The sequence below is a fragment of the Corvus hawaiiensis genome, chromosome 20 (genome assembly GCF_020740725.1).
Source record: "Corvus hawaiiensis isolate bCorHaw1 chromosome 20, bCorHaw1.pri.cur, whole genome shotgun sequence".
Classification (NCBI taxonomy): domain Eukaryota; kingdom Metazoa; phylum Chordata; class Aves; order Passeriformes; family Corvidae; genus Corvus; species Corvus hawaiiensis.
In genome coordinates, this window is record NC_063232.1 from 2,128,557 (window position 1) to 2,143,791 (window position 15,235).

At 42.2% G+C, this 15,235-nt stretch overlaps 1 protein-coding gene across 1 annotated transcript in view; it reads left to right on the forward strand.

The window, feature by feature from the left end:
• BCAS3 (BCAS3 microtubule associated cell migration factor) overlaps positions 1-15,235 on the forward strand; it is a 299,682-nt gene that overhangs the window by 66,583 nt on the left and 217,864 nt on the right. Inside the window, 2 exon segments of the mRNA XM_048324409.1 lie at positions 6,755-6,888; positions 14,379-14,643. Of these exon segments, the coding sequence (XP_048180366.1) occupies positions 6,755-6,888; positions 14,379-14,643 (399 nt within the window).

Genomic DNA, 15,235 nt, shown 5'->3' on the forward strand with positions numbered 1-15,235 from the left:
ACAAACCCTGTGGGCAGCCAGGAAAGATGAGAATTATCCCCTATTTGATTTTTTTAGAGCTTCTGCTTCAATTGCCAATTTGTTAAGGCAAGTAAGTAGCCTTAGAGCCTCTGAAAAGGACATTTTGTTACAAAAGCTGCCTGGTAGTCTTCTCCTACTGGATCAGCTTTTCCCAGTAGAAGCTTTTCTCTACGCGCAAATGCAGCATGGAGCGGTTTTCCAGCTGTAGGACTCGATCCTGGCTTCTCACCCATCTAGAGGGAGTGAAAGACACCCTATTCTTCAATACAAGCCCTTAAAACAAACTGAAAATACAATAATTAAAACACTTCTGTAGCTGTAGCTACATCCACACTCAATTTGGGAGTAGGACCAGCTGTTAAATCAATGGGATGGGGCAGGTACGTTCCAATTTTAGTGTCAAAGAGGAAAGTTTTCAAATAAGATTCTCAATTAGTAAATAGCTAAGAAATGGTGCTGGTTTATAAATATCTGGGGTTTTTTTTCTTTTAAATGTGGTAAATAAATGATCTGCTTTCCAGAAGTGTTGCTCATTCCAGCTTGGCAGCTGAGAGCTGTGAAGTGCAAGACATTGAAAATTTAAAATAATTACGCTTCCTTGGCTACAAAAGAGATTTTCCACCCATTAATAACGAGAAAATTAATGTTGGGCCAGCAGTAAAACAGAGTAAACTGTGTCCCCCTTGGGATGCCTGACTGCACCTTTAACAGACCTGAAATTGCTCTGATTATTTTAATGTTCTATATTGAAACGTGATGGTGGCCTTGAGTTAATAGTTAAAGAGGGTGAAATTGGAACATCTCTGCACAAATTTTTTCCCCATTGATCAGAGAAAGTGAGCAGGAAAACACTCACAGAGAGTAAAACAAGCTGTAATTATTTAATGACAGAATAGTTCTTTAGTTTTTCTGTTCATTTTCTTCTGGTTTTCAACTTGAATTATTGCTTTGGGAGACAAATACATTAAAATTAAGGCAGTTTAATGAGTTGCAGTTATAAATGTTGTGTCCCTGTGTCCCATGTCACCAGGAGGGGAGGAATCCTTGATGATTGATGGCTTGATCAAGTGTTGCATTTTGGGTTGGTTGTGAAGGAAGACCTGTAGCCATGGATTGTTTTAGGAGTTAGAAGAGTCATAGGGAGTAATTTATTCATAAAATAATATTTTATTTTGCTTCACTTTCTTTTGACTTCTTGGGATTTTAAAAATATTTATATTAAATGTTTACGTACTTGTGTTTATTTTGTGGTGAATTTCGCTAAAATCAGAATTTCATTATTTAGTTAAGGTTTTCTGAGACCCAGTTTTGTAACTGTAGCACATGGTCCGCTTGGAGTATCCAGGGGCCGAGCAGCTCTGATGTTTGGCTGTATTTTCACTTGCCTGGGAGAGGAGTTAAGTGAGTATAAATAAAGCTGCTGTTCTGGGTCGGGTCAGATGCTTCAGGAAACCATGGGCCTTATAAACTTTGTCACACAAGATATGAATGCGACTGCTCAGCCCAGGGAGCTGCAGTGGGACAGGAATCCTGTCCCAGTGAGCCTGTGGAAGGTGGGAATGCCAGGAAAAATCCATATGTGAACCAGGAGCGGCTCTAAGTCGCTGTGGTTCCCCTGAGCGCTCTGAGCCTCTAATTTGGGAACCTCCAAAGCTCAGTACCAGCCTTGTGTGGCATCCAAGTTCAGATTTCAAAACTGAAGTGTGAGAAGTTCATATTTTGAATCACTTTTTGGACAGACAGTGAGTTGGTGCAGTGACTGGACTGGTCTGTCTGTGGCCAGGCATGGAAATGAAAGAGTTGCATTCCTGAATTCAGTCTATCCATGGATACGCGTTTCCTCCATGCAGATGGGTGCCTGATTCCCAGCACTCGTGCCCTTGGTGTTTTGAAAATAAATCCACCGTAGCTGGAAGGTGTTGAGTCCTTCAGTGAGTACTGGCAGGGTGACACAGTTTGGGGAGATGGAAACCCTTCTGTCCCTCGGAAAATTGAAGGGAAGCTCCTGGTGAAACTCCAAAGCTGTGCGGACCTCATTTATATGCACGCAATCAACAGCTCTGCAATTAGGGAGGTGTTATAAATAGGATGTGGTGGGGCTGCTCAGCTTCCCCAGCACTCTCTAATTTGCCCACGGGGCTGCCAGGAGCTCGGTGCCCGGAGAACTCTGTGTCCCATCAGCAGCTCCAGTCCCACCCTGCAGGCCAAGCCTCATCTGTCAGAGGCGGCCGGGAGCGAGGGGAGGAAGCTCCCAGATAAACACGGCGCAGCCTCAGCTCCTAATCGCTCCCGGCTTCCGCTTCCAGGCCCTATAATTAGAAGTCCTTCTTTTCCTTGTATTCCCAGTTGACGCAAATGCTTTTTGTGGCTTGGCACCTCATTTAGGGCGTGGGCTTAGTTTATGGCCAGGCCAGAGTCTGGTTTAGTCTTCTGATACTGCATAAATAGCTCTTAACCCACAGTCTACATCTGTACTGGTTTTTCCTTTTATGCATATATTCCTCGTGTTTTTAGTTCTATCCTGAAAGAAGCTGATTGTTTCCCAAACAGAATGCAGGAAAAGTAGGAAGCTGTAAATTAGGGCAGGTAAAACAAAGCTTTGCTGATTTTTTTTTTCCCATCTAGGATATCTGTTTCTTTTAAGCTGGATTTTAATAATCTCTGTGGATTTAAAACAACCACACAGTAAAACAGTCATTAATTTAATCTGGCTGCACCCTCGCACTGTGGATAAGCAAAATCAGAATTTTTGCAGTGAGATATACACTAAATAAAGTCTGGTTTACACGTAAATTTCCACTGGGTCCTGTGTATGCAAGACTTCCAATGGATTTCAGCTGTTATCTGTTAAACAGGGATTAATGCCAGTTTGAAAAATAAGCAGGAAATCCTCAAGAATTATTCACTTTTCATCTCTGATTATTCATCCATAAAGTCCCTCATAAGAGAAAACATTTGGACTGAACTTAGCACAGCTTTAACCTGTATTTCCGTCTAAACAACTCTTTGGGAAAACTGTCACAAGGCCGCTTACGAAGCTTGAGTTGAAGTTTCCTGCGCGTGAAAGTGAAAGTGAGGTAGGACCAGGATTCCAGTTCGTACTCCTCCACTGGGATTAGGTATTCTTGCTGGGATGCTGCAGAGAGATGGAGAAAGAAACGAAATGGCTGAGCTGTGATAATGGGAAACTGGGATTCTTCAGTGTGAAGTAATGAGAGCTGGAAAATCCCACCACAAACCCCAGCCCAGTGTTCTGAAACACGGGTGATTTATTGTGTGAATAACAGGAGTGAGGAAGAGATTTCAAATGCTGATTTATAAATACACGTTCTTTCCCATCTGTGGTGTTGTGCTTGGGACCTCTGTGTTGATACAAGTCCTGCCAGAATATATTTGTACTTCAAGTGCAAATGTGGGTGTGAAAGGTCCTTCTTTAACTTACTGAAAAAGAGTCTCTAATACAAGTCAAAGGCCTGTTTTCCCTGGGCTTTCGTCTAATAAATGCATTTATTCCAAACAGTACAGCCAGCAGGAGTTTAGCTTAGACACAAACTGCCAAATCAGATACCACCCATCTTTCTATTTTTAAGCCAATTCCTTTCCAGCCACAAATGTATTATCTTTCACCTCAGTACTCCTTCAAGTTAGCAAAAACAGAGAAAAGAAACCCCAAACCAAAACCAGAAAACCCAAAGGCAAAGCACACATGGAACCAGGAGCTGGGAGCATCATCTGGAACTGCTCAGAGCCGCAGGTAGACGAGTGAACGTCACGGCTGCGGCCGTTGGGATCTGAGGTGTCACCGAGGGAACAAACAGGGACCACCGTGGGCTCTGGGGGCTTGTGTGCCGCAGGTTGTGGTGTTTGTGGCCAGGGTGAGCCCTGTGGCCAGGGTGAGCCCTGCTCAGCCTACAGACAGGGCTGTAGGGTTGGGAAGAAGCCTGTGAGGAGCAGGGTGGGATGATACCCTCCTTGTGCCGCCCGCAGACACCTGCGGCTCTCGCCAGCGCTGGAAACCAGATCCCGCTGAGCTGAACACCATGGATTGCATGGACAACGCAGGATGGTGATCCCGGTGTTTTCACTGGCTCGGGATTATCACACAGCTTTTTATCTCCAGTTCCAGACAGATTTTTGGCGCATTTCGAGGTTTTTTTATGATCTTCCATGCTCCGTGTGCTGGGATCCACACAAAGACCGCTCTGCTGGGATCTCTGGGTGCACTCAGCTGCGGGTCTGTATTTATAAAAGACTTCTCAAGCCTTGGGGGAAGAAAAAATATCTGCTTGCAGAGCCTGTCTGCTCAGCATTGAGAGAAGTCTTACGGATCCATCTCCTCCAGCTTCTCCTTTTCCAAAGGTCCTTTCCATTGGGAATAAGAGCACAAAAGGACCCAAAGTACCCATCACTTCCATATAAAGCTGTCAAATGCATGAGGAGAGAAAAATTGTCAAATGCATGAGGAGAGAATTTATCTTCTCTGTGGGAACAGAGAAGATAAATTCTTACTGGGTTGAATTAGATCTTTTGGAATATCCTTGCTCCAGTAACAGCAGCAGCCTAATTCCAGCACACAAACCCCTCTTTGCTTCCAGCTTTCTCTGCTGGAAATGCTATATATTATTGAGGACCGCACACTTCACTAGAAGGGAAGTGTAGTTTGTGATGTTGCAGAACAGAATTAATGCAAATTGTGTGCATAATCCCACACGAAAGGCTTGGCTGCCTTGCACCAGAGCAACTTGAGCTGTATTTCCTATCAACACAGTCACTACAAATCAAGGAAATTGCCAGTTAAGCCAACATTAACATCCAGACCAACCTCAGCTCACATGCCTTACCGCCCAAACATAATACCCCAATGCTCTCCCGGGTTTCTCAGCTCCATAACAAACTCCCTTTCATTTCTAACACTCGGGGCCGGAGGAACAGCCAGGAACAGTAAAAGTGTGTCTGCTGGAGGGAATCTTGCTGAGCTCAGATGTGAGATGGTGTGTTTGTGTGAGCTGCAGGAAATGCCTGGGTGCAGCGTGGGTGGCCTTGCCGGGCCCAGGCCCTGCCAGCCTCAGTGGTCAAGCTGAGGGGAAGCTTGTAGGCAGTCTTGTCTCCAAGTGCAATTTGGATTTCTCTGGTTTTGTACCTTGCTGCTGGTGGGCCTCATCGCCTTGGAAGTGCTGTTTGCCTTCACAGGATCCCTCTTTTCGGGAGATTTAAAGAGAAGCTGAGGTGTGCCCTGTTGGGGCCATACAGGGTGCCATGTTGCCCTGGGTGGGGAGTCAGGATGTTGGGCCCACAAGGTCAAGCCTCTGGCCACTGAAATTTTTCTGTCTGGGCCTAAAGGACCCAATCTCTTGGATTCCAGGATTGCCAAGGAGGGAAAACACTCAGGGTACTGATCTAGTGATGTAGTGGTGGTCCAGTAGAAAAGCTAATTACACTTCATCTGTACTCTGCTGCTTGGTACACTTTTTCCAGGTTAATTCTAAATTTTTCCAAGTGTCATAAGGTAGGACTTCAGTGGTAACTTGTGAGAGGTTTCGAACGTGTCCTGTTGGTATCTGGGGCAGCAGAGGGAAAGACAATTCCTGGTGCCACCTGTGAGTTCACTGAGACAGCAAACACTCATTTATGGCAGAAATAAGATAACCATTTATTCTGTGAATAAGTGTCCTGTAAAACATGGGAACTGAGTTCTCTTCCTGCAGAATAAAAGATTTCAGTTGTGCTTTATGTGGAGGATTGTTGCAACAGACCTGTGTGAGAACTCCTGGTTTTTCTTTAATACATGGGTACCTTGAAAATTATTCAGAATGTCACTGTTAAACTGCTAAAATTGCTTTGTACCTGATGTTAATTAAATGTCAGAGGTTTGGGTGATAATTTATTAAATTTCATTAATAACAGAAAAATAAATCTGTAGTTTGTAACTGTAGTCCTAAGTTCTGCCATGATGCTGTATTTTCCTCATATGTACAAAAATACTTGATTTTTGGTATTCAAATACGTTTGTAAATGTTTAAAAACTGGGTTATGGGCTGACACATTGTGGGATAAAAAAGCAAATAGCAAATGTAAGTTACTGTGGTTCTGCTGATCTTCTAATTGAATCATTTCAGTACCTCCACCAGTGACCTGTTTTCAATGAAGTTGGTACCTCATTTAATGTTTCATTTGAAAGCTCTCAACTCTGATTTGCTGACTTTCACCAATAAATCAGACAGTTTCTTTCATGATGTTTCTTCAGGATTAGTTTGCTATGGGCTCTTTTGGCTGGATTTCGATAATCTCTTCTTCCAAAAATTGTTACTGTGGAGACATCAATCTTTTTTTTAGACTGGCTCTTGCCCAGGGAAGAGCATTTTGGGGTTTCACTATAACATTCATCACTTCAATGCTTCATATTGGTTACACAGTTCTAAAATTTAGTTGGAATATTCAGATTTTTCAGATGTTTTTATAGATTTGTGTTGTAAAGTTATCTTAATAATATATTAATACTTAAGTAGTAGTGATATGATACTTAAGTACTGTGAATATGATTTCAGTTGAAGTTCTGATTCATTTTTATGAGGTGAATCCCTTTCAATTCAGTAATTATCTGTGTTTTCTTGTTTTCAAACCCCAAATGTAAGCCACATTCAGTGTTTTTTAAATAGACATTTTAAGCCTCTTCTTTTGCAGTGATTAATCTCTTGTGCTTTTGTGTTTCTTTTCTCTTTTTTTTTTTACCCAGGGATGTTGCTGGTCACCACTGACACGTTAGGCCATGATTTCCATGTTTTTCAAATCCTGACACATCCTTGGTCATCATCACAAAGTGCCGTCCATCATTTGTACACACTTCACAGGGGAGAGACTGAAGCCAAAGTAAGTTAAACTCTTTGCTGAAGAATAATCCCCAGACACCTTATACATTCTGTGTATGTTGGCACTTTAATGTTTGTTTCAGCACACAAAGAGCCTTTCTTGTGCTCCAGCCACAGAAGGGATAAGAGCAGAGCGTTTAACCTGGACAATAATAAATTCTTGCCCTTTGCAATGAGGTGCTGTCAGATTTATTCAGATCTGGCACTGCCTCCAAAGAGCCCTGATTATTGGCTGTGTTTGCACTTAACCTTTTCTCATGTAACATGTTCAGCATTTGTCTCGTGCCTGTGAAGGGACTGTCAGCGTTTGCTTGACTCTGATGGTAAAAGCCACAGACAGACAATTAAAGAGTTGAAAGGGAGAGTTAATCAAAAGGCTGTGATTAACTTTTCTTACCAAGGTGGGGGAACCTGCAGAGACTTCCCAGTTTAACTTCCCAGTTGAAAAATCCCCCTCTCAGAGATGGAAAACTAAGGATATTATCCAAGGGTGGAAAAGTCTGCAATTGTATTTTAAACAACGCTCAGTAAAGTGATTTGCTGGTGGAGGGGGAAAAGCGAGCTGGCTCTCACTGCCATGGCTGTGGCTGTGGCTATGGCTGTGGCTGTGGCTGTGGCTGTGGCTGTGGCTGTGGCTGTGGCTGTGGCTGTGGCAGCAGCACGTTCTGCTCGAGTCCTTGGCGGCGACGCTTTTGGGCACCAGCAGAGCCTCACCTTTGGAGCACTGAGTAACTGCTGAGGAACCTGCTTTAAATACAGGAATAAAAATGTCACCACAGGGTAAGAAATGAGTATTGCACTTGCTGATGCAATTACACACAGAAAGCACAGACTTGTGACAGCCTGGCAGACGTAAAGCACTGTGACAGGGAGAGCCTGGGGCTCTGTGATTATGACCCTGGCACTGGGAGCTCGGGTGGTTCTGGTACCCTGATTACAGTTCCTTCAAACCTTTTTTTTTTCCCTATGAGTTGAGCAGTTTAAGTTTCTTGCCATACCTTTGTAACAAGTAGAATGTGAAAGCTTTATTGAACGTAGCAGTGGCTGATAAAGTTTTGATCTGGGTGAATTTGCTTTACTGATATTTTAAATACTCTAAAGCTTTCCTGCTACCATTCTGGAGAAGTGTAATTGCTGTTACAGGCAATGGTTTACTGTAAGAAGGAATAACCAATCTGGAAAGTGAGAGGAAATTAGAAAAAACTGTTCATTTGGGATAATATATATAGTACTAACAAGTAATTTTTATAAATACTACAAAGAGCAATGAGATCTGTGTGTATACACATACTCTGCCATCTACTTGGGCATGTTCTATAATGTGTTTAATGTTTTAGAGTTATTTTTGTTCTCCCTTCATACAAAGACTCAATATTGAAGCCCAAAGCACAGGACTTCACTCATGAGGAACAAAGATGTTCTTCTGGTTTTTACAGCTGATAAATTTGTTTTCAAGGCACACATTGGAAACCAAACAGAGCATGTTTTAGAGAAGAAACCCTTATTGATACATGGTTTTTTGGGATATAGTATTAGCATCTCTGTGAAAGCATCACATTAAAATTCTCAGAATCAACATAGTAAAATTTTTTCCTAGTTTGCCACACAGTTTTCATTTGGGATGTGAACAGTATAGCTTTTGGAATGGCATAAAATGGAGAAAATTCTAACCAGTCTGAGGTGTGTTGGTGGATTTCACAACTCCCTAGATAATTAAACAATATTGCTTTGGTACCTGTGATTCTCAACACACATCATTTGAAATTTTTATTTAGTAAGATGGATTGTTTTACTTTTTTCTTTTGGAATAACAGCACTTGTAGCTGTTCAGTGAGAGGAGAGTTTGCTGGTGCTGCTCGTTTGTTGTGTGAATTTCACGTATGAGGAGCATTAGACAAGAATTTTGGAGACTGTTCAATATAAAACTCTCAGTGCAGCCCACACTGGGAGCCTCTGTACCTCCTTTCTGGTTAGAACAGTATTTATACATTTGCTACCAGCCCTTTTTCCTTTTTTCTTTTTTTTCCCCCTGGTTTAAAACTAACTGTGAATCAAGGCCAATGGTCTTAAAGGTCACCTTCTGTACTGGAGCTATAAAAAGTTCTAATTTGTGTTGATGGACATGAGTGATTATCAGTGTCAGAATTTGTTTAGCTAGTACCCATTATAAATTGTTTAAACATCATCATTATGGCCCATTATATGTGGGATTTTAATGTCCATGCTGAAATCAGCTTTTGTATGTGAGATTTTGGCTGACAGAGCTTCACCCCACATTTCCCAAAACCTTTATGTGATTCGGATGAAGATGGGGTGGAATGGAAGGTGGACTGCTGCCTCAGAAGGGAATTGTGAAGACAACGACCATGGAAGAATGTGAAGTGCTCAGATAATTCACTGAGTCCCAAGGTCACAACGTTCAAAGTCGCTTTCCCGCAAACACAGACTGAAGTCCCTGTTTCGGTTATATCAGATTAAGATCTTTTAGCTTTTAAGTGCCACTGGTACTTTAGATTTTATATTTTTTTGCCTTGAGAGGACAAAGAGCAGCACTGAGTAACACCAGGAAGGTCCATTGCAAGCACTGGTTGTGTTTAACTGAGCCAGAGAGAGAACTGAACCTCTCAGAGAATCTGTGCTTGCACAGTTCAGCTCTAAAGAGGAGAAATGTGCACATGTATGTGCTGCACATTTTGGTTAAGGATACATTTTCTTGTCCTCCAGCTCTTGCATTGTGAGGTGACATTTAATGCACTCATATTTTTACCCAAGAGCATTCTGGAAGGTTTTTAATGAAGGCATAGCATGTTCTGAACTGAGGAAGCCCATTTACTTGCGGATGAAAGTTAGCCTGTCACCTGATGATCCTTTCTCTTTGATCTGAAATTGTAAACAGCAAAAACAAAATCCCTGAAAACAGCATTATCTCAGCCTAGGACAAATAAACGTAACGATAGCATCAGCGGGCTGCTGGCCAGCTCCTCTGTAATCCTTTACTCTGTCAGACTTTTGTTATTCCCACTCCCAAACTGCAGCTAGAACTGACTTCAGTCGGAGAGGGTAAACAGAGGGAATGATAAAAACATTCCAGCCTGCGGAACACGCACGATTTGCCGCTTTTCCAGGGAACGCGCGAGTGTTTCGGTGACGTGACCACAGAGACTGTTCCAGGTTGTGTCACGTCCCGTGCCCAGGTAGCAGCAAAGTGTTGGAACAACTTCCAAACGTTGGATGTGAACCTCCATGGCCACGAGGAATTCCTTCCTGTCTTTTGACATGCTCATAGTTGCAATTATTGAAACAGTTTCTGGAAGAGAAACTTTGCTATTTCTAGGGAAGAAGCTGGGGATGGGCTTGGAATAATAAAGATTGATTTGGGGAAGTTGATCAGTCTCGGATGAGAGCTGACAAGAAGCTGCTGCAATTAGAAGTAGTTTGGCTGCCTTGAGGAGACAGAGCCCTGAGCAGCGGTGTTTGCAGGCTCAGTTATTAGTAGAGAGCTCAGCTCTGGTTAAAGGCCCCACGTGAATTTCTCACTGTGCCCACATTCTGCTCTTGCTTTTACACAAAACTGAGATCAGTGTTGAGGACTTGCGGAGACAGAGTTGGGTCTGTGTGTGTCTGATAAATCATATCATGTAGACCATGATTTTATTATTTTTTCATTTATGTTTGTTGCTACATCATTTCCTTAATTTTCTCAACCAAAAAAATTCACATACAGACTGGTTTTCTAATTTATTTTGACCCTTACCTCCTCAGGACTGCTGCTCTTTTTCATTGTTTAATGATACTGGTTTTTTCTTTCTGCCATCTCCCTGCACAGCATAATTAAATAGTTGAGTCCTGTGCTTCAAGTCAGGGTGTTTTTTCTCTGTGACACTGCACAGTGATCATGAACAGGTCATGTTCCTGTTGCAGCAGTGCTGGTCCTACTCTCAATGTTTAATTAAATGCAGTGAAATGCACAAGAATATACAGATTGCACCTGGTGTAACTCCACACAACTGACAGAGGGGTGGTAAGAAGAAAAAAAGAGTGCCAGGAAGATCAAAATGTGGTTTATTTCTTGATGTTATTATTAAAGTACAACGTTCAGCATTGTGAGGTTGGTTTTCTAGCTGCTGCCTGATTTACCTGGACACAGTCCTGTGCCATGTGCTCTGTACTGACCCTGTTTGAGCAGGGAGGTTGGACCAGATGAGCCTCTGTGGCCCCTTCCAACCCAACCCATTCTGTGATTCTGTGATTCTGTAGTATGAGAAATGATTTTTTTGATCTGTACAGTCTTGAAAGCTGATCCTCAGTAGAGCTGTTGACATGTGACGTGTCCTTGGAGGACTTTGTGTGTTAAATTACCCGACTGTGTCACTCGGGGCAGGCTCTGAGCAGTAGCTACATTGCTGGAGGATTTTACATCATAGTGGTAGAAACACAGGGAAATAGAAATGTGGAAGTTAGAGAGAAGCCTAGAAGAGTAATTGGAGGAAGACAGGAGAGGACAGGAAACATGTTGACCTTTTGGAGCAAGTCCAGAGGAGGCCACAATGTTTAGAGGGCTGGAGCCCCTCTCATATGAGGAAAGGCTGAGAGAATTGAGATTGTTCAGCCTGGAAAAGAGGAGGCTTTGAAACTGTGTACTTGTGGCCTTCCAGTACCTGAAGGGAGCCTGCAAGAAAGATGGAGAGAGTCTAGGACTGAAAAGAATTTGAAAATATCTTAAGGGTTCCCAAATTAAACAAAATCAGGTCTGTAATTCCCTGTACTGGTCCAGACAGAAGAGGATAGATGAAATTTTAAAATACAGCCGTGAATATTAAATGTGACATTGACCTTGAGCTATAGAATAAACTTTGCATCGTGAGAGATCTGGCGTACTTTGTCCTTTATTAACATATATCTGTAAACACTATGGGGTCTTGATTGATCTTTGGTATCTAAACATTACATCACAATTAACAACAAATCCAGAAATCTATTATAAATACATGAAATATTAGTACATTAACCTAAAGAACAGCAATAAATTGCAACGCTTAGCATAAACTTGAAAACCACTAATGGGCCACTGTGCAGTTTGTTTATACTCTGAGCAGTCAAGAACTCGGCGTAATGTACAGGAACGTGGTGGGGAACAGCACGGCCCAGGGCATAATTTATAGGGGTTTATTCATGGACACAGCTGATTTTTTGAAGTAGTTTCTGAGACTGCTATGATTAGCATTGTCCTTTCAGCCTGGTCCATGCCTTCTTCCAGTTCTCCTGGAGAGTTCTGGGCTCCTTCGTGTTGCACAGATGGATTTCTGCTGGTTCGATATGAGTGTGTTTAATTCATGCCCTTGGAATTGGAAATATTCTCTGAATCACCTCCTTGAACTTTCTGTGGTTCTGCTGCTCCTCATGTATCTCAAAGACAAACGAGGCCATGTTTGAGACCAGTGAGCAATAGGTGAATCACGGGTAACAGCAGCTTCCAAAATACTCTTTGTCACTGCTGAGTAGGGTTTCATAGCTCTGTTCCTATAAATCTTAATTCATTGCACACTCCTCTGTCAAAACTTTTTTCCTTGTTATTACTGAGCATTAAAACCCTTCTGCCTGTGTGGTTTCAGCCATGTTTTAGGCAATCATGGCCACGATGCCCACTCTGACTGCAGCGAGTGTTTGTGAGCGCTGTTTTAAAGAGAGCATTTGGGATTATGGAGTTCCACACTTTCTTCCTGTAGATTAGGAATACTTTTTTTCTGTGTAATGTTTACACTGAGGAAAAAAACATCCTGTAGTGATTGTTTCCCCGTTTCTTGGCTGGGATTATCATTTGCCAGGGCTGTTGTATGTAGTTTTTGAAACAACATGACCCTCAGGGTGCCAACTGGAAACTGAGTATTAAAGTAGAAACACACAGTTCTGTTACACAGTACAGTGAGATGGAGTTTTTTTCTCTGTCATCTCATAGTTCTGTTGTAACTGAGAATGGCAATTCTGTACACAGTTCATGTGTTTGATTTTCACCAGGAGAATTTGCCACTTCAACACCAAGTACTGAAATACTCTTGATGCCATCATTTTTCCCTGATTCCACGGCTTTAGGGGTTTTTTTGAGCCCTTACTAATCCCTGTGGGGTCTCTAATCCTTTCTGAGCAATCTATTAAGGTGAAACACTTTGTAAGCAAACTCGGAGCTCTGAGTGCTGCGACTGTAGGTCAGTAAGGGCTGAATACTGGAAGTGCAAAAGCTGTCAGGTTTTGGGGGGCTCTCTGACCTGCATCGTTGGCGGCTCGTTTAGGGATGTCACCAGGATTGAAAGGAGCAGGTGTGTAGTGCTGGGCTTTAGTTTATCTCTGTAACGTTGGTGAAGCATTTTGTGTCCTGACAGTCCGTCAACCAAATATCTTGTCACAAGTCACAAGACTTAAATCCTTTTTTTTATCTCTGAGGCTTCAGGGCTCCGTTGGAAACTTGCACTTTGATGAATACTTTGCTGCTTTTGTCTGGAATAGCTGGAGTGCATTTCTGGAATATTTGTCAAGATTTTATCAGTGTTTACTCCAATTTAAGTACCTAGTGTATTGTAAAACTGGCTTCAGTGAGATCTTAAAGAATTTTTTTTTTGGTTTATGCTGTTTAATAATATAATGAAAACTAATCCTTCATCTGTATGTTTGTTTGCTGTGGTAAATCCCACTTGTGTCCATGGTTCCTTTTAGTCAGCTTTTACCTTTAAAAACATTTTTGGAAGAATTGTTTTAGGACTTTTTTTCTCTATGATAAATCATTTTAACTTCGACTACTTGTTTTCTTGAGTTGCCTGCCAGGATGGGCTTGGAAACAAACTTTAATCTCTCTTTTAAAGCATTCCTTCAGGAACAAGAATTTGCTTTCCATCAAAGCATTGTGTAAAGCACACTTAAAAGAGAATTAAATCCTTCTGGACTTCGTATCTGAGATCTATGCAAGGAGTAACTGTGGTGGAAAATGTTTAACTGTATTTTTATATTTGCTTCAAAACTTACCATTTTAAGCTAAAATAAGACTTGTGCCAGTATTTGTCAAAATCAGGCCCAGTGGTGAGATCTCTCTCTTTTCTTCTCATCCCTCCCTTTTCCCCGTTTTGGGCAATCTCTAAAGATTAAACAAGCAAATACAAAACACGTAATTGAAACAATTTCCCAGCTCTTTTTAGAACTAAATTCTATTTGAAAACTACACCAAGATCTTGTGGCTTTCTGCAGCACTTTGCAGCATGGTTTGTTTGCATAATCTCAGAATATTTTGAAAAGTACATAAAATTTGGAACTGTGAATTGCAGTGCAGCTTATAATATACACTGAACACTAAGTTCATTGATAAAGGCACCAAAATTCAAGTTATTGCCTAAACTTGAGGGATTTTTTCCCCATTTTGAGTTCAGATTTGCGTTTAAGACATGAGCGCTCTGTTGGAGGTGTGCGCGTTGGTGGCTTCATTCCCATGTCGCCCCTGTTTTCCAGGTACAGGATATCTCCTTCAGCCACGACTGCCGCTGGGTGGTGGTCAGCACCCTCCGAGGCACTTCCCATGTTTTTCCCATCAATCCCTACGGAGGCCAGCCCTGTGTCAGGACTCACATGTCCCCACGGGTGGTCAATCGCATGAGCCGCTTCCAGAAGAGCGCGGGGCTGGAGGAGATTGAGCAGGAGCTGACGTCGAAGCAGGGAGGACGCTGCAGCCCCGTGCCTGGCCTGTCAAGCAGCCCCTCTGGCTCACCTCTCCATGGTAAATCCACTTTCTTCCTTTCTTTCCATCGTGAAGATAATATGAATTTCATAAAATGAGGTGCTGTAGGCATTGTGCAAAAATATGTGATGTATGCAGATATTACAGGAATGAGCCAAGGTGGAAACACTTCAGGAAGACAGTTCTAGTTTTGCAGCTTGCTTAAGTAAACGATGCTATCACAGGTGTGTTAATAATTTCCACTCTAAACTGACGGGTTGGGGGTCTTTAGGTTTCAAGTTTTGTTTCTATGCAGCACACAGTCAGTAAACTGCTCTGTATTTATTGCCTAAAATTCTCATTGCTCATCGGCCTTGATGAGCATGAAGCACATCTGGGTATCTACAATAAATACTGCTCGAGGAGAAATGCGGGAACAAGGCAGTGGGAAGCTGGTGGCACAGATTTTTGTCCATTTTTTTTGTGTGTGTGGGAACAATGTGACAAATGATGTGCAAAGGTGAAAGATCTGTAAGAACTGATCTGTCTATCCTGCTCCTGTGGTGGACGTGCTTTGGAGAAACTCGAAGGATGTGAAGGGGAGCCTCAAAAAATGTTCAAAAATTATCATTGTCACAGCTTTTCCAGTTTT